This window comes from Taudactylus pleione, unplaced genomic scaffold (assembly GCF_031769625.1).
Source record: "Taudactylus pleione unplaced genomic scaffold, aTauple2 ptg000478l, whole genome shotgun sequence".
NCBI lineage: Eukaryota > Metazoa > Chordata > Amphibia > Anura > Myobatrachidae > Taudactylus > Taudactylus pleione.
This window is the reverse complement of record NW_028284880.1, coordinates 4,921,587-4,947,072: the sequence shown is the minus strand read 5'-3', so window position 1 is coordinate 4,947,072 and position 25,486 is coordinate 4,921,587. Positions and strand designations below refer to the sequence as shown.

General features: G+C 46.3%; 1 protein-coding gene across 1 annotated transcript in view; it reads right to left on the bottom strand.

Moving 5' to 3' along the window:
* Positions 1-25,486, bottom strand: part of LOC148503040 (cyclic nucleotide-binding domain-containing protein 2-like) — a 338,546-nt gene that overhangs the window by 10,881 nt on the left and 302,179 nt on the right. The window contains exon 14 of the mRNA XM_088449036.1: positions 5,716-5,850. Within this exon, the coding sequence (XP_088305162.1) occupies positions 5,716-5,850 (135 nt within the window). The remainder of the gene's footprint in view (positions 1-5,715; positions 5,851-25,486) is intronic.

Below are 25,486 nucleotides of genomic sequence, written 5' to 3'. Positions count from 1 at the left end.
CTGCAAATGGAAAACATAAGCTATATATAGGATATATGGTTGGTACCTTAAGGGTTCGTATGGGTAAATTAGCCTGCAGCCTTGGAGGAGGGAAAGAGCTTCCAAAATATCCCCTGAGGGACTATCCAAATACTGTAACAAATTACCCTCAGTGCTGCAGATTTAGAAATGCACCGGGATGATTTATTATTTCAAATTTTGAGCCAACTTCAAATCGGGGTCTATTGACAACAGTACCATGGCCGTCGAACCAATGAATTTTGATTAAATTTCAATTTGCTTTGATTTTTTCTTGTATCCCTATTCCTGATTAATTGTTATAAAGTGCATCACGGATTCTCATAAATATTGTCCCAATCCCCAAAATGATCATGAAACAGTTGTGCACGGACCCCTGTGTTTTGTTTTTGGTTTTGGCAAAACCACCCTCATACTGTATGTTATGGTTTTGGCAAAACCACTTTCAAGTGATTTGGTTCGGTTTTGGATTTCTTTAAAATTGATAAAAACAGCTAAAATACTGTATGTGATTTGGATCTGTTTACATGCAATCCAAAACCCTTCATCCAGTTTTTAAGTCCGAGTTCCGAACTAACAGGAAGATCTGAGCTGAGACTAGTCGGAACCCCAAAAGTGATCCGAGACAGGACTCTGATAGATTCGGAACTCCAAAGTTCTGGTGTGTTCGGTTTTCAACAAATCCGAACCACTCATCTTTATTAAACAGTCAGGATTTGAGAAAACACCTTTATACTATGTTATATAAAGTCCAAATGACAGAATAAAATACCTACTTTAAGTAACATTTTATCCCATTTTTTTTCATGTCACCTTGAAACAAAATTAATATATTACAACATATTTCATTTCGCTTGAAATGTCTTCATTAAATGTCCCAGAAAATGTAATACAGTATGAAAAAAATGTGTGACTGACTTTTCTGACTGGAATCCTTAAATTCAGTCACAAGATAATTGAGGATAAAATGAAGAGATATGAAGGTTACAATGGAAACAGTCATTTGTTTCTGCTATTCTCTGTGAATAATTTAATATTTTAAACATTTTAAAACATTTAAGAAAAGGCAACTGTCCAAACAGAATGGCACAATATCTTAAGTAGGCTTAAGTATTAATTAAAAGAGATTTGCAGAATTTAAGTCACTTCAGGAAACTAATGAATACAAAACAGATAATTATGCCACTAGAGCATTTATAATAGCCAAAAGGTATAAAGGTTGAAGTAAAGGTGATTAACTAAATCATTGGAAAAAGAAAACATACAATAAATGCATTAGTACTAACAAGAAACAAAGGAAGTCTGCTTGGGTAATAATGTATTGCATTTTTTCAAGGAAATGCAGATTATAGAATGCATTAGGTTTACCATACTTGCAGGCAGGCCTGATGATAGGGGGATACAAGTAGGACACTTGTACTGCACCCTGAGATTTCAAAGGGGCCCCAAACTCCTTCCACCCCCTGGTACCCCGGGCCAGTCCAATATTTCCGTAGGCGCTCACTGCTCTGTGCCTGCACTTTAGGAGTACTAATTAGGTGCAGGCATGAAGGGGCTGGGACTTCACCCAGTGCAATATGTTTTTATTTTTTGTTGGCGCAGCACTTGTGTCATCGTGCCAGTTGCACCACTTCAACTGGGTAACAGAGGAGGAGCAAGCAGAAGATCCAGGACAGGTAAGCATGGCTGCTGGAGAGACATGGGGAGGGGGGAGCTGTGACTTTGGAGAGACACTGGTAGGGGGGTAGCTGTGGCTATGAGAAGACACAGGGTGGGAGCTGAGGCCATGTAGAGACACAGAATGGGATAAGGGGTCATGGATAGAAAATGGAGGGGGATCTGAGGCCATGGAGAGACACAGGGGGATAAGGGGTAGCTGAGGCCATGGAGAGACAATGGGGTGTAGTGGCAGCTGAGGCCATGGAGAGACATGGGGGTATTGAGGCCATGAAGAAATATAGGGAGGGGGTAGCTGAGCCCATTATGATAAATGGGGGTGGGGGTAGCTGAGGCCATGGAGGGAGGGCTAAGGCCATGGAGAGACACATGAGGGGAATCTGAGAGACACAAATAATTGAGAACATGGAGAGACACTGGGGGTCTGAGGCTGTTGGAGAGACACCGGGGGAAAGCTGTGGTTATGAAGAGACACAAGGGGTAGCTTAGACAGCTTGAAGGGAGCTGAGGCTGTGGTGAGACACAGGAAGGGGGAGCTGATGCTACAGAGAGACACAGGAGGGGGGAGCTGATGCTACAGAGAGACATGGCTGGGGGGTTGAGGCTTTAGAGAGATATGGCTCAAGGGGGCTGAGGATGCTGGGAAGGGAGTTAAAGCTATGGAGAGACACAGGAGGGTAGGACAGCTTTGGCATTAGAAAGACACGGGGGGTTGAGACTGCTGGTGAAACATGGTGGGGGCTGAGGCTATAGAGAGAGACACAGGAGAGAGATACGAGGGGGAGGGTCTAAGGCTGCCTGAAAGACATGGTGGGATGAGACTGCTAGAGAAACAAAGGGGGAAGGGGCTGTAGATTTTCCACAACTATTAAAATTAGCAGAAAAATGCTGGGGTGCAAGAATCTTCATTAAGACACCAATTCTATAGAAAAATAAACATATACTTATTTTGTATGATGATGACATTGTGTTAGGGCACGTGCGTGACTCTTTGGAGTGTGGTCCAGCTACAGCCTTGATGGCTAGAATTCTTGGCTGGATGTGGCCATATAACAGCTTTGTGAGCTGGAGGAGAGACTTGGCTTGTTGGGCCTAAAGACCGTAGATGATGAAGTGACCTTTGGGCCGTGCCGCAGCCTTGAAGGCTGGTATCACTTGGCTAGTTGTGGCCAGTGGGCCGTGCAGCAGCCATGAGGGCTGGAATAACTTGGCTAGATGCAGCCAGTGGGCTGTAGAATATGAAGTGGCCTTTATGCCGTGTGGCAGCCTTGGGGGCTGGTATAACTTGGCCAGATGCAGCCAGTGGACTGTTGAATATGAAGCAGCCATTGGGCTGTGTAGCGGCCTTGAGGGCCGGAGCAACTCGGCTGGATGAGGCAGAAGCCGGAAATAACAGAAGCAAAGTCACTGGTGTAGGAGGGCGGGACTGCGCACTGATGTTGATGGAGTGCGGCCTGTGCCACCAAGTTGACACAAGCAACTGACGCAGTAGTGCAGACTGTGCTGCCAAGTTGACACAGACAGCTGATGCTGTAGTGCGGCCGGTGTCACCGGGTTGACACCAGCAGCTGACGCTGTAGTGCGGCCTGTGCTGCCGCGTTGACACAAGCAGCTGACACTGCAGTTCGGCCTGTGCCGCCTGGATGACACACACGGCAGGTAGATAGTATGCAGGACTGTGCCGCATGGATGACACAAACAGCAGAACAACAATATACTATAGGAGGCGGGAAAACTGGAGCTCATTTGGAAGAGAGGAGGAAGCCAGAACCGGAAACATGAAAACTCTATGACCGGCATCGGAGCAGCGTTAGCGCCAGCAGGATATAGATGCAGGAGCCAATCTGGAGTGATCCACAGAATGATGGACAGGAGGTAGGCGGAGATTCAGCGAACACTTGCCCTGTGTACACCTCGCACAGTGTTCACAGTGCGGCGGCTTGGGACACATTGGTTATATTCCTACTCAAACAGACGTCCAGGGAGGATCAATCTCCTCAAAGGCTCCATACTGCAGAGAAACCACCATATAGGTAGGAAATGTCTGAAGCCGACCGGCCTGTACCAAGCTGGGGGGGGGGGGGGCATGAGTGTACCAGGCCCCAAGATTTCTGTTCCCGGCCATGTATGCAGGCTTATGAGGTACTCAGCGGTGTATTAGCAATAGGTGTAGAGTAAGTCCTTGCCTCCACCCTGCACCCACAAATTGCTGTTGGTGGAAATATATATAAAGTGGAGGAGAGACTGACAGGTAAAGTTGAATGTGTTGTCAAACCATCAACGCATGGTCGTGGCTTCTTGTTCTGCCCTCCACCTCCCCCTTTTCTCCTGCTGTCTCTCATCTCATCCTTGATGGTCCGGGACTTGATGATCTGAATGTCTTCTAAGTCAGTGAGTCATTCTATATGGCAACACCAAGTGTTCATAGTCACTGCACAGCAAAGGGGCTACCACTGGCACTACTGTAAATAGGTGTTAATGTTTACCATAGGAAAAAAAGCCCTACTGGAGAAGAAACAAAAGCTTTCCCAGCAATCATAAGAATTATGGTCCCCCTGACAAATTGTTATCCCGAGCCCCCTTTTCCTTGAGAGAGGAGTATGAAAATGTAGTATCTTACAACTAAATGTACATTTATTTGTGGTTGTGATTAAATGATCAAAAATAACAGGTTTTCTTGAAGCCCCCATACATTAAAAATCAAAGCAACTTCGTATTAATCCCCTCTTGCACCCCCCCCAATTGTCATAATAAACTCAGCACTTATATGTTATGCAGGGGAAACTGTCTTACAGGCAACAAGCACTGGCCCTCCGTCCACTTCTAAGCTTTCCAGGACAAGGGAAGTTATGAAGTCCTGGTTGCTCCTCTGTACACAGTGACAGAATCGCGTCCAGAAAGTATCATTAGAAGGCATTCGCAACCTGAAAGCTGCAGGAAGCCTGGAATGTGATGCTGTAACTAAGTAGATCAAATATAGTGCCACAATAAGGTAGAAGGGTTGGGGATACCGCTGGTGCCTGGTCTGGCTAATGGTAGCTCAGGAGCTGGCTGGGCGGCATTGTCCTGGATGACCTGAGGCAGGTGCCCCTTGTGCCCCCTCTTAATACGGCTCTGCACTCAGTGTCCTATGGCCCTGATTCAGAGTCTGATGCTCTTTGTGAGCGCTCGCTCTGAATCAGAGCGTTTTTTTTTTTTACCCCCGCCTCCAGGACGCTCACTAAGCTGTGGGTGACCACCCACAGCTTTAGTGGGCGGCCCAGCGATGGTCGCGATTATCGAATCCATCAGGCTTGCGACGAGACCCTTGTGGTAGGGTCTCATCCACCGCAAGCCCCAGTGAACTTCCTGCTCTATTAGAGCAGGAAGTTCACTACTGACATCACTGGTGATGTCAGTAGGACCGCCCACAAACGGCAGGCGTTCCTTCTGGAACGCCTGTGTTTGTCCAGCCACCCCCACTGCACGCCTACAAAACAGGGCGAGCTATCAATCACAATCGACAGCCGCCCCGTCTTGTAGTGAGTCCCGCGGGGAGTGAAAATTCACTCGCTACGGGGCTCGCGGACGCGCAGTGCACACTGCCCGGCCATCACACGCTCGCGAGCGGCTCTGAATCAGGCCCTGTGTCTACAGTCTATATTTTTAGTAACTGAACTGGCCTTTCCGTTCCACTGGGCATACGAGAACTCCCAGCATGCCTCATGCGTATGTACAACTGCAGACAATTAGACGCCAGTAAGTTAATCATTGATAATTATAATTAGACAAACAAAAACATAAAAGGGATATAAAAAATAGAGTCAGTGTCCCTTTAACCCACTTTTTCCTGATTCCTATTTGCAAATGCGACTCTCTGACATGTCATATATCTTTTCAAACAATCTGGTGTACCAGCCAGTGTTGATCTATGAAAAAAATAAAAATAGCCAATAGCTTAGTTTCCATATGGCACACAAACTAAATCCCTGGGCTGACTATAAATAAACAGCGGAGAGTGTGGAGTATGGTGAAACTTACATGTCTGGATAATTTATGGAGGTATTCGTCATCCATCTGTTTTTTAAAGAATTCTTTTGATATGACAATGCACTCCGCGCCATCTGAAACCAATACCATGCCCAGAGTGTCTTCAAAAATGGTGTAAACCAGTCCCTGAAAGATAATAAACATTTTCCATAATATTTATTCAGCAGAGCTTCTACATGGAAAGCAGAGTCAAACAATTAGTCTGTAAGTGGGAGTACATTGCAAAAATAAATGCACTTCTATTTACACTCTGCATAAAGGTTATCCATTTATATATACGTGGGAAAGTGATCAATTATGTTTTTTATGCTGTCTTTAAGCAGTTTTAGAACTTTATCATCGGACTATACCAAACAATACTGTGCAAACACAATTATCTGTCTGATTTATATTCTCTCTATTTTGTTTAACACCCTGATGATAACCATAAAGGCAGCCCAGAGATACAAGTCAGAGGGTAGTAGACACCAATAACAGCCACCCGTTGTTCCCTTAGTGATTTATACTCACACCGGTACTTAGGTGGCCGCCTGGATTTAAGCCTCCAGTGCAGCACCTGGCTCCTGTCACTGAGGGGGAGTCTGCTTGGTGTCACCCCTCGTTGGCTGACACATGAGTGCAGCCTGCACCCCCCTTGTGACACCACTGATCAGAAGCAGGAACCATTTAGCGCAATCCTCGCAGAAAGCTTCCCTAATCACAGGATAGTATACAGCTGAGCTCTGCACACAAACTGACAGGCAGGAATGCAGTAATGAGCTGCAACGACACAGGGTTCCAGCTACCTGCAACAGCCAGTACTGGAATCAAAGAATGATGCAGCATCCCAGTTGCCTAATATGGCTGGGACCTGCCACTAAGATGATCAACTGCCGTGGATCATCACAGTTACACATAGCATGGCTGACGGGAAGGCCATAACTAGGGTGGTGTGATATGTGCCTCAGCGCAGGGGAGGGGGCGCTGTTCGGGCCTGTCAATTCTATTTGTAATCATTGTCACTTTTAGTTTCTTCTTTTATCACCAGGATCTCCTGGATGTTTCTATCTCCTCCCTGGCTGACTCCCCCTCCATCTGTCCACCGCACCTTCAATCACATCACATCTTCTTTTATTTAACACAATACTGTCACATCACACCCAGGATTCGACCCTAGCACCTCTCACATGGCAGTCAGGCCCCTTACACATGCTGCTATCTGCCCCACAAGTTATGATGGCAGCCATGAACACAGCCACCGATTCCTGGCCCAGATGTTACCAGCATACCCCTCGAGTACCCCTGCCGGTGAGTTCAGCTGCAGGGTATACACACAGATCTTCCCACCGCTGATATCTGCTGCATATATATTACAGCTGTACAGGTAGTATGTAGTGACAAAGCCTAAGTACTTGAGAATGCAGACTTGTAAATTTTTTATACTGTGCCCACTGGAGTTAATAAAGGCCCACTTCAGAAGCGAACAGGAGGCAGAGATGAGGAGTGAGTGATGGAGCTGTGAGCCAGCAGCAGTCACATGACTCAGAACCTGCAAGAACCAACTACCACATTGGTTTCCTCTATAAGACCAACATTTAAAGAAAAGTATGGTACAGTACTCCTCTCAGTCACAACATATCGTGCCATGTGGTGCATAGTCACTATGTGTATGAGGACACATCTGTAGTAATCCCAAACCAAAAGTAGCCAACCAGAAGAGATGGACATAGGGCTCACCGGGATGATTTTTATTTTTGTTGACATGTGGCCCCATCCCCACTTCACTTGTAATAGCAAGCAGACCGGACCCCATGACACACACAAAGACCGTGGGGAAGGAGAGACTGGTCATTTCGTGTTTTGGTTTTGGATCTGGATTTTTTCTTTAAAAATCATAAAACAGCTAAAATCACATAAAATGGGCCTGTTTTTGTTCCTACAGTATAATTAACCTCAATAACATTTATTTCCAGTAATTTCCAATCAATTTTGACCACCTCACAATATTATTTGCTTAATCTAGTTAAGGCCAAAAGGTTGCATCCAGCTAGCTGGCTGACTAACTAAGCTAAGTGACACAGTGGGCGGCACTAACATGTGGCAGTTCAGCTTCTAATTGCCAACACGGATACAGTGTGTTATACAGTGTGGGTTGGATACACCAATAGTGCACTTACTGTGACAGCAGTGTCGGCAGAGCACGGTTGCTGACGGTGTCCTCAGTACATGGAATGGCAGTGCTACGGTGCTGGCAGTGTCCTTAGTGAAGGGTACCGGTGATGTCGGCAGTGCGGGGGTGCCAGCGATGTCCTCATTGCAGGTTTGCTGACTGTGTCAGCAGTGCGGGGGTTGCTGGCGGTATCCTCAGTACATGTAATGGCAATGCTGCAGTACTGGCAGTGTTCTCAGTGAAGGGTACCAGCGGTCTTGGCAGACCGGGGGTGCCAGCAGTGTCCTCATTGCAGGTTTGCTGACTGTGACGGCAGTGCAGGGGTGTTCTCAATGCAGGGTGCCGGCGGTGTCGGCAGAGCGGGGGTGCAGGCGGTGTCCTCAGTGTGGGAGTGTCGGCAGTGTGGGGGTCACTGATGGTGTCCTCAGTACGTTAGGCAGCAGTGCAGGAGTTTCGGCAGCGGTGGTGCTGGCAGCGGGGGATGCTGCCAGTGGAGGTGCCGGTGGTGTTGGCAGCGGGGGGTGCCGGCGGTGTCAGGCGGTGGGGGATGGCGGGCGCCATCTTCTTTTTCTCCTTTGTGCTGTTTTCAATGGGCTTAACGCTGATTGGCTGTGCTCGGATCGCCCCGGATCCCCGAAATTCGGGTGGGTTCGGATATCTGAGATCCGAACCCGCTCATCTCCAGTCATAACTAATTTCCATCCCCTCCTGGGATTCCCAGCCTGGAAGCAATTCTACCATCCATCATCTCACATCAGTGTATATACAGTAACTCTACCATCCATCATCTCACATCAGTGTATATACAGCAACTCTACCATCCATCATCTCACATTAGTGTATATACAGCATCTGTATGCCTCACATCAATGTATATACAGCAACTCTACCATCCATCACCTCACATCAATGTATATACAGCAACTCTAACATCCATCATCTCACATCAATGTATATACAGCAACTCTACCATCCATCATCTCACATAAGTGTATATACAGCAACTCTACCATCCATCTTCTCACATTAGTGTATATACAGCATCTGTATGCCTCACATCAATGTATATACAGTAACTCTACCATCCATCATCTCACATCAGTGTATATACAGCAACTCTACCATCCATCATCTCACATCAGTGTATATACAGCAACTCTACCATCCATCATCTCACATCAGTGTATATACAGTAACTCTACCATCCATCATCTCACATCAGTGTATATACAGCATCTGTATGCCTCACATCAATGTATATACAGTAACTCTACCATCCGTCATCTCACATCAGTGTATATACAGCAACTCTACCATCCATCATCTCACATCAATGTATATACAGCAACTCTAACATCCACAATCTCACATCAGTGTATATACAGTAACTCTACCATCCGTCATCTCACATCAGTGTATATACAGTAACTCTACCATCCATCATATCACATCAGTGTATATACAGCATCTCTACCATCCATCATCTCACATCAGTGTATATACAGCATCTCTACCATCCATCATCTCACATCAGTGTATATACAGCAACTCTACCATCCATCATGTCACATCACTGTATATATAGCATCTGTATGCCTCACATCAATGTATATACAGTAACTCTACCATCCACCATCTCACATCAGTGTATATACAGCAACTCTACCATCCACAATCTCACATCAGTGTATATACAGCATCTCTACCATCCATCATCTCACATCAGTGTATATATAGCAACTCTACCATCCATCATCTCACATCAATGTATATACAGCAACTCTACCATCCATCATCTCACATCAATGTATATACAGCAACTCTACCATCCATCATCTCACATCAGTGTATGTACAGCAACTCTACATCCATCATCTCACATCAGTGTATATACAGCAACTCTACCATCCATCATCTCACATCAATGTATATACAGCAACGCTACCATCCATCATCTCACATCAGTGTATATACAGCAACTCTACCATCCATCATCTCACATCAGTGTATATACAGTAACTCTACCATACACCATCTCACATCATCGTATATACAGCAACTCTACCATCCACCATCTCACATCAGTGTATACACAGTAACTCTACCATCCGTCATCTCACATCAGTGTATATACAGCAACTCTACCATCCATCATCTCACATCAGTGTATATACAGCAACCCTACCATCCACCATCTCAAATCAGTGTATATACAGCAACTCTACCATCCACCATCTCACATCAGTGTATATACAGTAACTCTACCATCCATCATCTCACATCAGTGTATATACAGTAACTCTACCATCCATCATCTCACATCAGTGTATATACAGCATCTCTACCATCCATCATCTCACATCAGTGTATATACAGCATCTCTACCATCCATCATCTCACATCAGTGTATATACAGCAACTCTACCATCCATCATCTCACATCACTGTATATATAGCATCTGTATGCCTCACATCAGTGTATATACAGTAACTCTACCATCCATCATCTCACATCAGTGTATATACAGCAACTCTACCATCCATCATCTCACATCAATGTATATACAGCAACTCTACCATCCATCATCTCACATCAATGTATATACAGCAACTCTACCATCCATCATCTCACATCAGTGTATATACAGCAACTCTACCATCCATCATCTCACATCAGTGTATATACAGCAACTCTACCATCCATCATCTCACATCAATGTATATACAGCAACGCTACCATCCATCATCTCACATCAGTGTATATACAGCAACTCTACCATCCATCATCTCACATCAGTGTATATACAGTAACTCTACCATCCACCATCTCACATCATCGTATATACAGCAACTCTACCATCCACCATCTCACATCAGTGTATATACAGTAACTCTACCATCCGTCATCTCACATCAGTGTATATACAGCAACTCTACCATCCATCATCTAACATCAGTGTATATATAGCAACTCTACCATCCACCATCTCACATCAGTGTATATACAGCAACTCTACCATCCATCATCTCACATCAGTGTATATACAGCAACTCTACCATCCACCATCTCACATCAGTGTATATACAGCAACTCTACCATCCACCATCTCACATCAGTGTATATACAGTAACTCTACCATCCGTCATCTCACATCAGTGTATATACAGTAACTCTACCATCCATCATCTCACATCAGTGTATATACAGCATCTCTACCATCCATCATCTCACATCAGTGTATATACAGCATCTCTACCATCCATCATCTCACATCAGTGTATATACAGCAACTCTACCATCCATCATCTCACATCAATGTATATACAGCAACTCTACCATCCATCATCTCACATCAATGTATATACAGCAACTCTACCATCCATCATCTCACATCACTGTATATACAGCAACGCTACCATCCATCATCTCACATCAGTGTATATACAGCAACTCTACCATCCATCATCTCACATCAATGTATATACAGCAACTCTACCATCCATCATCTCACATCAGTGTATATACAGCAACTCTACCATCCATCATCTCACATCAGTGTATATACAGCAACTCTACCATCCACCATCTAACATCAACGTATATACAGCAACTCTACCATCCACCATCTCACATCAGTATATATACAGTAATTCTACCATCCGTCATCTCACATCAGTGTATATACAGCAACTCTACCATCCGTCATCTCACATCAGTGTATATACAGCAATTCTATCATCTCACATTAGTGTATACTGTATACAGCATCTGTATGGTATGCCTCACAATAATTTAAATACAGCAACTGTACTATCCATCATCTCACATCAGTGAATATACATCATCTCTAAGCCTCACATCAATGTATATACATCATCTATGTGCCACACATCAGTATGTATACATCATATGTATGACCCATATCAGTGTATATACAGCAGCAGTATACCTCACATCAGTGTATATACAGCATATGTATGTCTTATCTCACATTAGTGTGTATACAGTATCTGTATGTCTCATCTCACATTAGTGTGTACACAGCATCTGTATGCATCACATCAGTGCATTTACAGAATCTGTATGCCTTCTCTCACATCAATGTATATACAGCACAGTGCCAGATTAAACCCAGTCGAAATCTCGGGACCCCCCTCATTTCTCGAGGTTTATCGTGTACACGCTCTAGTGGGATATCATTGAGCTACTGTAAAAGAGTACACGTCAGACGCTTGAAGGAGATGACATCACTTCTGTGCATTACATGTACATAGGTTGCACCAAAATTTTTTACAAGCTGACAGCTGGTAGGTGAGCTTTTAAGAGACAAACTGTAATGTCAATCGGATGTCTATCGTTTATGTACATTAAATTGTTAATGGGTAAATTACATTCATTAATACAGTATTTTCTCTCGAGTCTTTCATGTAACATTTTCGTTTCTTCGAGTTGAGTAATTTTTTCTATCTTTTGGAAACAATTTAAGAAAACTTGATTGCAATTTGCTTTCAAGATCAAATCAATATTATTTTGATCCGTTGTCGCGAGGCCCATAAAAGGTGCGAGGCCCATAGGCCGGTTCCTATTCTGCCTATTTGGTTATCTGGCACTGATACAGCATCTATATTCCTCATCTCATACCAGTGTTTATACATAATCTATATTGTGTAGTCGTCACTTTTTCTAAACACAGACCTTTTCTTTATTATAAAATGAGAAGATATGGTAAAACATATCTTTGTTAATACTCTTTCTTCGAAATCCATATGATCCACAGGGATTCCATGGGGGGTAGGTGGTGGATAAGGACCAGACACCAAACAGTTAAGCTTTCAACTACCAGGATGCAACAGTCTCTCCGCCTAAACCCTGCGCCTGAGCCTTAGGCGAATCAGTTTGAGGAGGAGTGGAGAGAAGGAAGACTGGTACACAGAAGAATCACACTCAAATCACATCAAAGAGACGGGTAACCGGTGACCAGGAAACCCAACCCAGAGAAGCCAGGGGCGCCTGGGCGGGTGTCCTGTGAACCCTATGGACTTCGAAGAAAGAGAGTTAACAAAGGTAAGCTTTACCATAACTCTCATTTTCTCCTTCAGGGTCCATAGGAATCCAATGGGATACCATGGGGATGTCCCATAGCAGTATTCAAGGGTGGGGACGCTCCTGAGCTGAGAGGAGTATCCTGCGTCCAAATGAAGCATACTGAGAGGCAAAGGTATCGAAGGAATAAAACCTAAGAAAAGTGTTGACAGAAGACCACGTGGCCTCCTTACAAAGCTGTTCAGCTAAAACACCACGGCGAGCTGCCCACGAGAGTCCCACAGAGCGAGTGGAATGAGTAGAGATGGTAGCCGGCACAGAAAGGCCCGTCTGTGTGTAAGCCTGTGCGAAGCCATCTGGCCAGAGTTAGCTGGCCAGCCCTTTTTGTGGAATCCATAGAGGACAAATAGGGAATCTGTTTTTCGAAGAGAACTTGTACGGTCCATATAGATCCTGAGAGCACAGACCATATCCAAGGAGGCCTCATCTGCTGAGAGGTCTGGTGATTGGAAGGTCGTGACTACGATTTCCTCATTAATACGGAAATGAGAAATAACCTTGGGAAGAAAGTCAGGACGAGCTAGAAGAACAGCCCTGTCCTGATGAAAGATCAGAAATGGGGAGCAACAGGAAAGTGCCCCTAAATCTGACACCCTACGGGTCGGATGCAAGATCCAGAAGAAAGAGTCTTCACTGTGAGCCACTTGAGTTCCACTGATTCCAGGGGTTCAAACGGAGGCCCTAATGGGCCTAGAGAACCACTGACAAATCCCACGGTGCCACTGGAGGGAGAAGGGAGGTTGAATACAGAGGGAACCTTGAAGTAAGGTGTGAACATCCAGCATTGGATCAATTCTGTGCTGGAACCAGATGGACAGAGCAGAGACATGCACTTTTATTGAGGCAAGGCGGAGTCCAAGGTCCAATCCTGCTTGAAGGAAGGCCAGGACTCTAGAGACCCTAAAAACTTGAGGGTCAAAACGTCTGGTACCACTGGAAGTATTTGTGCCACACTCTGTGATAGATCTGGGCAGAGGTCGGCTTACGCGCTCAGAGAATAGGCTGGCCCACCAAGTTAGAAAATCCTTTGGACCTTATGAGGGATGTCTCAAGAGCCCAAAGACAGACAGGCCAGGTCCAGATGTAGACATGGACCTTGAGACAACAGGTCTGCACATTGAGGAAGTAGGAGACGAGCGTCTATGGAGAGGCTGTGAAGATCGGCATACTAATGTCGTCTGGACCAGGCTGGAGCCACCAGCAGGACAGTGCCTCCGTATTGGTTGAACTTCCGAAGGATGCAAGAAAGAAGGGAGACTGGAGGGAATAGGTATTCCAGATGAAAGGTCCATTTAACCGAAAAGGCATCTACGAAGGCTGCTTCGGCATCCCTTGTTCAGGACCCGTACACTGGCAGCTTGCGATTGTGTCGGGAGGCCATGAGGTCCACCTCTGGCAGGCCCCACTTGTCCACTAGGAGTTGAAAGACCTCTGGGTGGAGAGACCATTCCCCGAAATGCACGTCATGATGGTTGAAGAAGTCAGTTTCCCAGTTGAGAACTCCCAGAATGAACACCGCAGAGGTGACCTTGAGAGAATGCGTGACAATTCTGCCATTGCTGACCGACTTCGCGTGCCTCCTGGGTGATTGATGTAGGCCACTGCTGTGGCATTGTCGGACTGCCCTTGTACAAGCTTACCTTGAAGAATGACCTTTGCCAGAGTGAGGGCTCTGTAGATGGCTCAGAGTTCTAATATATTGATTGTCAGGGTCGAGAGAGAGCATCAAGTTCTGCACCTGTTCCTGGGAGTTTAAAGACCATACGGTGATTCTTCATACAGCCGCCATTCATTTGCTTTCCGTTTCACCTCCTGCCTCATTCGCTAACAGCTAGAGAGCCAGTTGGAACTTCCAGACTCCCTGTGGGATACATTCACGGCGAGCGTCATTGCATCTTGTGGAACCAACATCCCTTGCCTGTATCATCATTGGAGGGATACCACGCTGTGCCTATTTCCAAATCGGCCACGACGGAAGGCACATGGTAGGAAAAAACAGTTCTGTTGTAATGTTCCGGGATTTCTGGACTTTCATTGTTTGGGCAGAGGAGAGAGCAGTGAGTGATATGTGCAATTGAGGAACTTTATGCCGGCTTTTTACTGTTGGAGACCTGGAAGTGTTAATTAACCCCGTGTACATGCGGATGGTGACTTTCACAAATAATAGTGCTTTCAGGCATTTCTTCACAAACCAGCAGGCTTTTAAACGTGTTTGTGCATATGCTGGATTTGAAGTAACCTTCTCACCGGAACTTTCTTTATATACCCCCTTCATATTGGTGTACAGATGATTTAACCCATCTGCTGTTCTATCTATTTTCTATTTTTAAATACAGGAACTGCAGTTCTATTTTTATGTAGAATATGTTATGAATAAATACTGTGAATAACACATTTTGGAGTGTTACATGTAAACAATAGGTGAATACTAGTGCAGACATACATATATTTTTACTTTGTCTCTATTGAGAGGATTTGTGGCAGTTTTCTGTGTGTGTCAGCAGCTGTGTATCCACTTGTGAGCGCACCACTGTACTGGGATTTCTTCGACTCGACCGATGTCCAACGGCCCTGAAAGGAGTATTGACCATTCACTGTGCCCCAGCCCTGGAGGCTTGCATCCGTTGTAAGGAGTACCCACTTCGGGATCCAAAAGGGGTGACCCTTGGTTAAATTGGACATCTGTAACCATCAGGAGAGGGACAGAAGAACCTCTGGAGAGAGAATCATTGTCTGGGATCTTATCTGATGGGGCAACCTGTTCCATCTGGAGAGCATTAGGTGTTGCAAAGGCCTGGAATGGAACTGAGCCTACTCCACCATGGATCCCAGAATCTGCATTGCTGAGTGAACTGAGACTCGGCGACTGCAGAAGTGTGGAGATCTTGTCTATAATCAGGAAGATTCTCTGAGCTTGAGAATCCAAAAAGAGCCCCCAGATGGACCATCCTTTGTGAAGGGTTCAGGGAGGACTTTTTCCAGTTGATTAACCCGCCGTGTAGGAAGTCAATGGTTATCTGAAGATGGCATTAAAGAACCTCTGGGGAGAGTGCTAAGAGCAAGAGGTCGTCCAGGTATGGTAGCAGCCTGACTCCCTAACAACCCAGGTGGGCTGCCATGACTGCCATAATTTTGGTAAAAACCCGTGGCGCTTTAGAAAGTCCCATGGGCAGAGTCTGAAATTGGAAATGTTGCTGTAGATAGATATCGCTGGTGAGAGGGCATTACATGTAGGTAAGCGTCCTGAATATCCAGATACCATAAAGTCCCCCGGCTCCATAGTTAGTACAATATAGCGTAGAGTTTCCACCCGAAATCTGAGCAACCTGATGAATTTGTTAAGGGATTTGAGGTTGAGGATAGGCCGATAAGACCCATTTGGTTTCTGCACCAGAAACAGGTTAGACTAATAACCGTTCCCTCGCTGCTATAACGAAACTGGAACTATTACCCCTGCTTGCAGCAAGGACTAAATGGTTTTCTGGATAAGCAGGGCCCTGCTCGGGTCTAATGGAGGGCATGTGTAGAAAAACTGGTGGGGTGGCCATCTTAGGAATGAGAGGGCACAGCCGTGAGAGACCATTTCTTGTACCCAATCGTCTGTGGTGGTTTGATGCTAGCACTGGGCAAATTGAAGAAGTCAGCCTCCTAGTCTGGGGTCCCCCAAGGGTAGGCCCGCCCCATCAGGCTGAAGGTTTGTCCTCAGTTTTGGAAGCAGGACATCAGGTGGCCCAGGTCTGCTTGGTCCTGGGCTTGGTAGCCCTTGTGGAAGCAAATTGCCAAGTAAGGACTGGACCTTAGGCTTTCCCTGGGGACAAAAGGACCTGAAGGACATTGTCCAAGGCATTGCAGCAGTTGCTGTGCGCAGAAAAGCAGTTTTTGATGCTGCCAAAGTGACTACAATCTTGTCTAGATCTTGGCCAAATAGGATCTCACCAGTGTAAGGTAATGATTCGAAGGCCTTCTTAGAGTCTGAATCTGCCTTCCATGACCGTAGCCAAAGAGTGTGGCGGGCAGACACTGACGTAGCCAATGCTCTAGAGGCCAGGACACTAGCATCCAAGGTTGCTTCTCCAATATAGGAAGCTGCATCTCTTATAAGAGCTATATAAGACATTTGATCCCTAGAGGCCTCTAGGGAGAAAGACTCTTCTAGGGCATCTGCCCAGCTCCAATTGCTTTTGCCACCCAGGCAATAGCCATGGTTGGGCAAGCAATGGCTCCTGAAAGGGAATTCACAGATTTAAGACCAGCTTCAATCTTTCTATCTGTAGGGTCCTTTAATGAGGAAGCTGTAGAAATAGGTAATGTGGAGCTTTTAATCAATTGCGTAACATGGGAATCTACTGCTGAGAGGGCCTCCCATTTTGCGCAATGAGCTGCAGGAAAAGGGTATCAATAGGTCAGGCGTTTTTGGAGCTGAAACCTCTTACCAGGCATCTGCCAAGCTGCTACCATGTGTTCGGCTAGCTGATCAGAGAGAGGAAACTCTGCTGAAGCCACTTTTTGTTGGTTATATAGTGGGTGCTTTGATTTGGGGATGGGCTCATCATCTTCTATTTGGAGGATAGATCTGACAGCTCACACCAAAGCAGGTATATTCATTTTAGATTGATGCTCTCCTTCCCCTGAAGGAGATTCAGTATCTGAGTGATCGTCAACGTCTTCTGCCTCAGATTATATCACAGATTCTGAAAGTTGCATAGACTATGAGGACAACACAGTACGCTTGGTAGATTTACTGAGTAGGAGCTTCTCACCTTGCAACATATTTTAAAAGGCTGTAGAGGAACAGCTAGATTCTGTACCGAAGTAGAGAGGACATCTACCCATGGAGCACAGCACAGGATATGGTACTGTTAGAGTGCAACCAAACAGTATGTGACAGCCTTCACATTTATAAGTAAAAGTGAAGTATAGTAGACCCTGAATACATCGGTATGATAGGGTTATAGTGAGAAGAAAGGGAAAGGCATAGACTGACAGATTAGAAAAGTCATACAGACAGACAGCGCTAGCAAAAGTCACATACTATGCAAAAAAACAACTGCAAAAGGGCGCTACAATCAACTACTCAGACGCAGTGTCTGGTAGGCTATAGCGCTACAGGACCTGACTCCTGGGAGAGGTATGTAGGGAGACCAGACCCAGCATTTTCCAGAGAGCTGTGGCTGTACCTGCAGAAAATGGCTGCCAGAGACCTCTGAGGGGACGGGGTCCGAGGAGGAGAGCAGCTCAGAACATCCAGACTGCGGTGGAATGGCGCCGTGAGCTGGGGGAGGGGCCGCTGTAATAGGGAACGCTGACCTCCCCTGGCTGATTTTTGACCAATGGGACGCTGGATTCCCGCACCAAGTACCTGATTCAGAGCCGCTCGAAAAAAGCAAGCGCTCGCTCTGAATCAGGGCGGCCTCTTTGTTTTAAATAACCCGGCCTCCTGGCCGCTCGCTAAGCTTTAGTGAGCAGCCAGGTGATGGTCGCCACCATCGGGCTTGTCACGAGACCCTAATAGAGCCGGAAGCTCACTACTGAGATCACTCATGATGTCAGTAGGGCCGCCTACAAACGGTAGGCGTTCCTTCAGGAACGCCTCCGTTTGTCCAGCCATCCCCCCCCCCTCTCCGCCTACAAAACAGGGTGAGCTGTCGATCAACATTAACAGCCGCCCCGTTTGTAGCGAGCCCCGGAGCGAGGGAATTTCTCTCTCACTCCGGGGCTTGCGTACGCACATTGCGCACGCTGCGTGTGTGCAATACCCCTCCATCGACCCGCTTGCGAGCGCATAGCGCTTGCGAGCGGCTCTGAATCAGGCCCCATATGTACCCTGGTGGTCGAGGCTGGTGTTCACTGTCAGCACCTCCGATCTGTCCCCTGGGATCGGAGGTAAGACTGCCCAGCCGTGGGCTACCACAAGTGGTAACCCGCCTTTCCTGTCCCCTGCGTCCAAGTTGCAGTCTGGGGTCCTCCGTGAGGCTGGCTAGCAAGGTCCCTCGGCTCCCTGAGGGGTGATGGAGTGGCAGCACAGACATCCTAAGGACAGTCTGATGCTGCGCACTCAGTAATAACCATAAAATTAGAAATCATAAAAATAAAGCTTTGGGCTGCCACTGTTATACAAGGTGATTACAGCTCCTCCCGGACACCAAGCAAACTGATTCACCTCAGTCTCAGGGGCGGGGTTTATGGGGCAGGGACCGTTGCATCCTGGCAGTTGAAAGCTTAACTGTTTGGTGCCCGGTCCTTATCCACCACCTACACCCCACGGTATCCTGTGGATCCCTATGGACCCTGAAGAAGAAAACTGTATGATTTTCTTTAAGGAGCTTTAAGATACTGTAGGAGCCTCACTTCAGGCTTGCCTATCCTCCCGATTTGGTCGGGAGCCTCCCGAATAACGGGTGCCGCTCCCGACCCCCCAGAAAGGCAGGCAAGCCTCCCGGCTGCCGCCAACCCCCCCAGACTACTAGTAAAAACCCCCGCTGCCGGGGGGCCCGATGACGCGATTCGCGCTGAATCGCATCATCAAGGCTCCGCCCCCTGCTTTACAATGCCTTTTTTCCGGCATTGTCAAGAGGGGGCGGGGCCACGATGATGCGATCGGGCGGTCACGCCCCGCCCCCAAAACGGCATCACAGTCCAGCCACGCCCCCCACAGAATGCAGGCATTCTCCTCCCTCCCGGAAGGAGGGAGCTGAATGTCGACAAGTATGCCTCACTTGTGTAGTTACAGTATTCATAGCTAGTGGAGAAATTGGCTGTTTTTGTGTGTTTGAGCTGTTCATTATAATGTAGAATGACTAAAGTTGTTGGGGACATAGGGCCTGATTAATTACGGATCGATACTGCGATCGCAGCTACAATTACGTGCGCAGACCAACTGCGAAAATACGCTAATGATTGCAATCACAATGCCGTCGCAGCCTAACATAAAGACGCCCACTTCCCCTTACTCACATCCGTAATACACTGCAAGTCTGCAAAACCATCTGTAACATTGAAGCCTCACGCACAATTAGAACAGGTCTGACCCTCCTCAGAATTTGCTAACCTCATCGCACGCAGTGAAAACTCAAGCTGCATATGGCATCGCAGTGGCTAATTTATGCACGCCCCTGTAATGGGGTCCAAATGCACTGACACGCCTGCATATCGCCGACCACCCCCCCCACATCACCAACCCCAAACGGTCACTTCCTGTAAGTCACTCTGTGATTGACCTGCGTGGTCACTGCGATCTCAGTGTAGCCTTCGCGCACTGCGATGCATACGCATGCGCTGTACGCAACAATCGGCCGTCTGCGTGCGTAATCGCAGTTGCGTTCCATAATGAATCAGGCCCATAGTCTGCCTACTGTGACATGCTCCGCATTTTGTTGGTGTAACTCTGCCTATCTGATTTAGCCTTGCCTATCACGATTTCTCCATGTATAGTAATGTACTAAATCCCCCCTACTTTCATGTTAATACGGCCTAGAGTTGATTTGGTGCCACCAACGTGAACTTTTAGTTCCCAGTACGCCCCTGGATGCCAGTATGACCCATCCAGGTCTCCACATTTCAGACACTAAGTTATGCCTAGCACCAAATGTAACTAACCTAACAGGTGTAAGGTACAGTCCGTGTAGAATATATATTTGAAGTTGCAATAGAATACTGGACACTACTTAACACAATGACCTAAACTTCATGCCATGTAGGGCAGCGAGGTTGGGTGCGGGATGCCGGCGGTCAGAATCCCGACAGGGCTAGGATACCGACACCTGTCAGTCAGTATCCTAACCCTAACCCTCCCTCCCCGCAGCCTAAACCTAACTCCCCCTACAGCCACAACCTAACCCTCCCTCCCTCGCCGCAGCCTAAACCTAACCTCCTCCCACAGCCTATCCCTAACCCTCCCCCTAGTGCCTAACCCTCCCCTTAACCAGTGTTTGGGATGCTAGCACCGGAATTCTAACAGGTGTCGGGATTTCGGCGCCGGTATTCTAAGCACTGGCATCCCAACTGTCAGTATTATGACCACATCCCGGGCAAAGATATCCTTCTCAATTGCACCTTAGAATTACCAAAGTGTCTTTAGTAGCTTCTGCCAACAAATAAGAATATATGTGGGAAATATTCGTTTTGACCTACTGAGCTACAGTATAAAGAGTCTTTACGGGATTCCTGTAGAATAACTCTGCTAATCTTAGTACCCCATTGGTAAGCCCTAATGGCAAACAATACTAAAAGTAAGTTAACCGGGTGTATGATTTTCCATTGCTCTATCAATTTTGAACCCCCCCCCACACACACACACAAACACACATACAAACATACAGACACACACTCAAATACCATTATAGTCAGCCAAAAATTACTACATTTTCAAAATGACTGACTTTTTGACATATTAAGATTAGGGGTGTGCACCGGCCACTTTTCGTGTTTTGGTTTTGGATCTGGATCTTTCTTCGTGTTTTGGATCTGGATTGGTTTTGCCAAAACCACCCTTCCGTGTTTTGGGTTCTGGGTTTTGTGTTTTGGATCTGTATTTTATGTTAAAAAAGCATAAAAACAGCTAAAATCACAGAATTTGTGGGTTTTTCTGCTCCTATGCTATTATTAACCTCAATAACCTTAATTTCCACTAATTTCCAGTCTATTCTGAACACCTCACACATCACAATAGTGTTTTTATATCCAAAAGGTTGCACCGAGGTAGCTGGATGACTATGCTAAGCGACATGAGTGGGCGGCACAAACACGTGGCCCATCTAGGAGTGACACTGCAGTGGCAGACAGGATGGCAGTTTGAAAAACTAGGCCCCAAACAGTACATAATGCAAAGAAAAAAAAGAGGTGCAAGATGGAATTGTCCTTGGGCCCTCCCACCCACCTTTACGTTGTATAAACAGGACATGCACACTTTAACAAACCAATCATTTCAGCGCCAGGGTCTGCCACACGACTGTGGCTGAAATGATTGGTTCATTTGGGCCCCCACAAAACAAGCTGTCCCTGCACAAACTGGCTCTACGGAGGCAAGATGTCGTCCTCATCCTCCTCATTCACCGATTCCTCACTCTTTTCAGTGTTGTGTACATCCTCATCCTCACAGAGTATTAATTCGTCCCCGCTGGAATCCACCACCACAGGTCCCTCTCTACGTTCTGGAGGCTGGTCTCCCTGGAAGAGTTAATAATTCATTTTTATGAACATCATATTCTCCACCTTTTGTGGAAGCAACCTCCTACGCCTTTCGCTGACAAGGTTCCAGGCTGCACTAAACACTCTTTCGGAGTACACACTGAATGGGGGGCAACTCAGGTAAAATAGAGCCAGTTTGCACAGGGGCCTCCAAATTGCCTCTTTTTCCTGCCAGTACAGGTACATGCGTACTTGGATGCTATCACCGATGTAATCCTTTAACAGACAGACGCACGCTTGTCGCTGCTGCTTTGAGGATGCAGGTACGGCTACAGCCCACACAATTCACAAAGACAGAAAAAAAAGAAGAATTTTTTATTTTTTGTGGAGCGCACTTTGAGGGTTACACCACCCTTTTACAGACAGACGCACGCTTGTCGCTGCTGTTTTGAGGATGCAGGTGCGGCTACAGCCCACACAATTCTAAAAGACAGAAAAAAAAATATTTTTTATTTTTTGTGGAGCGCACTTTGAGGGTTACGCCACCCTTTAACAGACAGACACACGTTTGTCGCTGCTGCTTTGAGGATGCAGGTGCGGCTACTGCACACACATTTCACAAACAAACACAGAGAAAAAGATTATTTTATTTTTGTTGGAGCGCACTTTGGGGGTTACACTACCCTTTAACAGACAGATGCACGCTTGTCGCTGCTGCTTTGAGGATCCAGGTGCGGCTACAGCCCACATATTTCACAAAAACAGAAAAAAAAAGAAGAATTTTTTATTTTTTGCTGAGCGCACTTTGGTGGTTACACCACCCTTTAATGGACAAGCCAGCCGGCCCTTTACTTATGACACAGGCGCACGCTTGGCGCTGCTCCTTTGTTGATGCACGTGCAGCCACAGTGCACACAATTCACAAACACAGAAAATAATTCCTCCACCATTCTGTCAGTGGTGACAGTATCATATGCAGTGACAGTACACATGTCAGAAATTGTTGGCACGTCCTTCAGTCTGGACCAGATGTCCAAACCGGCCCTTGACTTATGACACAGGCGCATGCTTGGCGCTGCTGCTGTGTTGATGCACGTGCGGCTACTGCGCATACATTTCGTACGCAAACACAGAAAAAAAAGTATTGTTTATTTTTTGTGGAGTGCACTTTGGGGTTACACCACCCTTCAACAGACTTATGGGACACAGGCGCACTCTTGGTGCTGCTCCTTTGTTGATACACATGCAGCCACGGTGCACACAATTCACAAACACAGAAAATATATTTTTAATTTTGTTTGGAGTGCACTTTGGGGGTTACACCACCCTTTAACAGACGAGCCAACCGGCCCTTTACTTATGACAGACAGACGCATGCTTGGCGCTACTTTGTTGATGCACGTGCGGCTACTGCGCACACAATTCACAAACACAAAAAAAAAATGTTTTTCTTTTTTTAGGAGCGCACTTTGGGGGTTACAGCACCCTTTAACGGTCAAGCCAGCCGGCCCGTCACTTATGACACAGGCGCAAGCGCGGCGCTACTTTGTTGATAACCGTGCGGCCATAGTGCACACAATTCACAAACACAGAAAATAATTTTTTATTTGTTTGGAGTGCACTTTGGGGGTTACAGCACCCTTTAACGGTCAATCCAGCAGGCCCTTTACTTATGACACAGGCGCATGCTTGGCGCTACTTTGTTGATGCACGTGCGGCTACTGCACACACAATTCAGAAACACAGAAAAAAAAATATTATTTGGAGTGCACTTTGGGGGTTACAGCACCCTTTAACGGACGAGCCAGCCGGCTCTTTACTTATGACACAGGCGCACGCTTTGCGCTACTTTGTTGATGCACGTGCGGCTACTGCGCACACAATTCACAAACACAGAAAAAATATATATTTTTTTGCACTTGGGGGAAGCACCCCTGATGGCCAGAGCACCTCCTGGACAACACTACAGCACCCGTTTAGGACTGGGACACTGCACAGGACTTTGGAGTGGACACAGCCCCTATGGACAACTGACTGCACAACACACCCAGCCAGTTTCTGCTCCTGTGGGTTCTCCAGTAGTTCTGGAACTGGCTCAATTAACGTTGTAGTCCTGGCGGCATCCATGTACCAGTAAGAAGAAAACGTCTTAAGGAAAATGTGGATGTTATAGGTGAAGGTTTGGATTCTGACTCCAGGGATTTATCAATTGCACTGCCATAACCATACCTGAGCATTGCCACCACACCTGAGACACTGGAGCCATGTTCTTTGTGTTCAGGATCGCAGACACGCCCCGAAAACTTCTGGAACACGCCTCCGTTTTAGCCGCCACTCCTCATTATCTTCCCCAAAACGTTCGCTTCCTGTCAATCACCTGTAGTTGAATCCTCTCCGCAACCGTAGTCTCAATTCAATCACCATGCATGCGCAAAGCGGCTGCAATTATCGCTCAACTGCATGAACATAAATCTGAATCAGGCCCATAGACTCACTCAAGGCGTCGATGTTTGCCAGATCTGTGTCTGATGCTGCATATGTGTACGCAGTTGAGGACAGCTATGAAAGCTCCAGTGGGCATCTTATTGCAATTTCCTGCGGCTGTTGCATTAGTATAATTTCGCACATCCACAGCATACACCTCTGGATCAGGGCCCCAGTTTTTTTAGTTAATTGATAGAGCTCTTAGTGGTTACATGTATTCTGGCGACACAGTTTTCTTCTCTGAGAACCTGCCAGTGATCAGGCACATCAGACGCACAGATGGACTATGAATTTCCTCAGTGTGGCCCTACATTAGTGTAAGTCTGGACTTGAATTAGGTGACAGTTCTTCACAGGTCGATGTGCTGTGCAATGTGAGACATCCTTAAAGTTCTTTGCCCGAATGGTTACCTTTTCCTTAGCGTTATATAATTATTACATTTTAAAACGCTACACTATTAAATAGACACATTTTGGTAGCAGAAAAAAAAAAGCAGTTTAAAGAAAATTACTGCACTTAAGCTTTACTGTAAACTGCTTTAACTCTTCTAAATGTCAGCAAGTCTCAGTAAACTAGAAATTGGAATAATTGTCACTTGAGATTTAAACCAGCATGAAAGAGTCATCATTATTCCTATACCTGCAGAGCTTCAGTGTTATTCGTCTGTCATAAGCACAAAGGGATCTCAGCGCCTGATTCCAGGATAAACTGTTTGTACGCAGCGGTCGTGCTAAACTATGCAACGGCGCAGGAGGCGTCTTGTGTAAGAAAGACGCCTCCTGCAGGTTTCTGCAATCGGGTGCTATGTCCGACGCAGCATCAGATCAACTGCGTGACCATTGGACATCTGAGTAAATCCCAGGTTCCTCATGATGTCCAGTGTAATCGCGGCTGAGGAC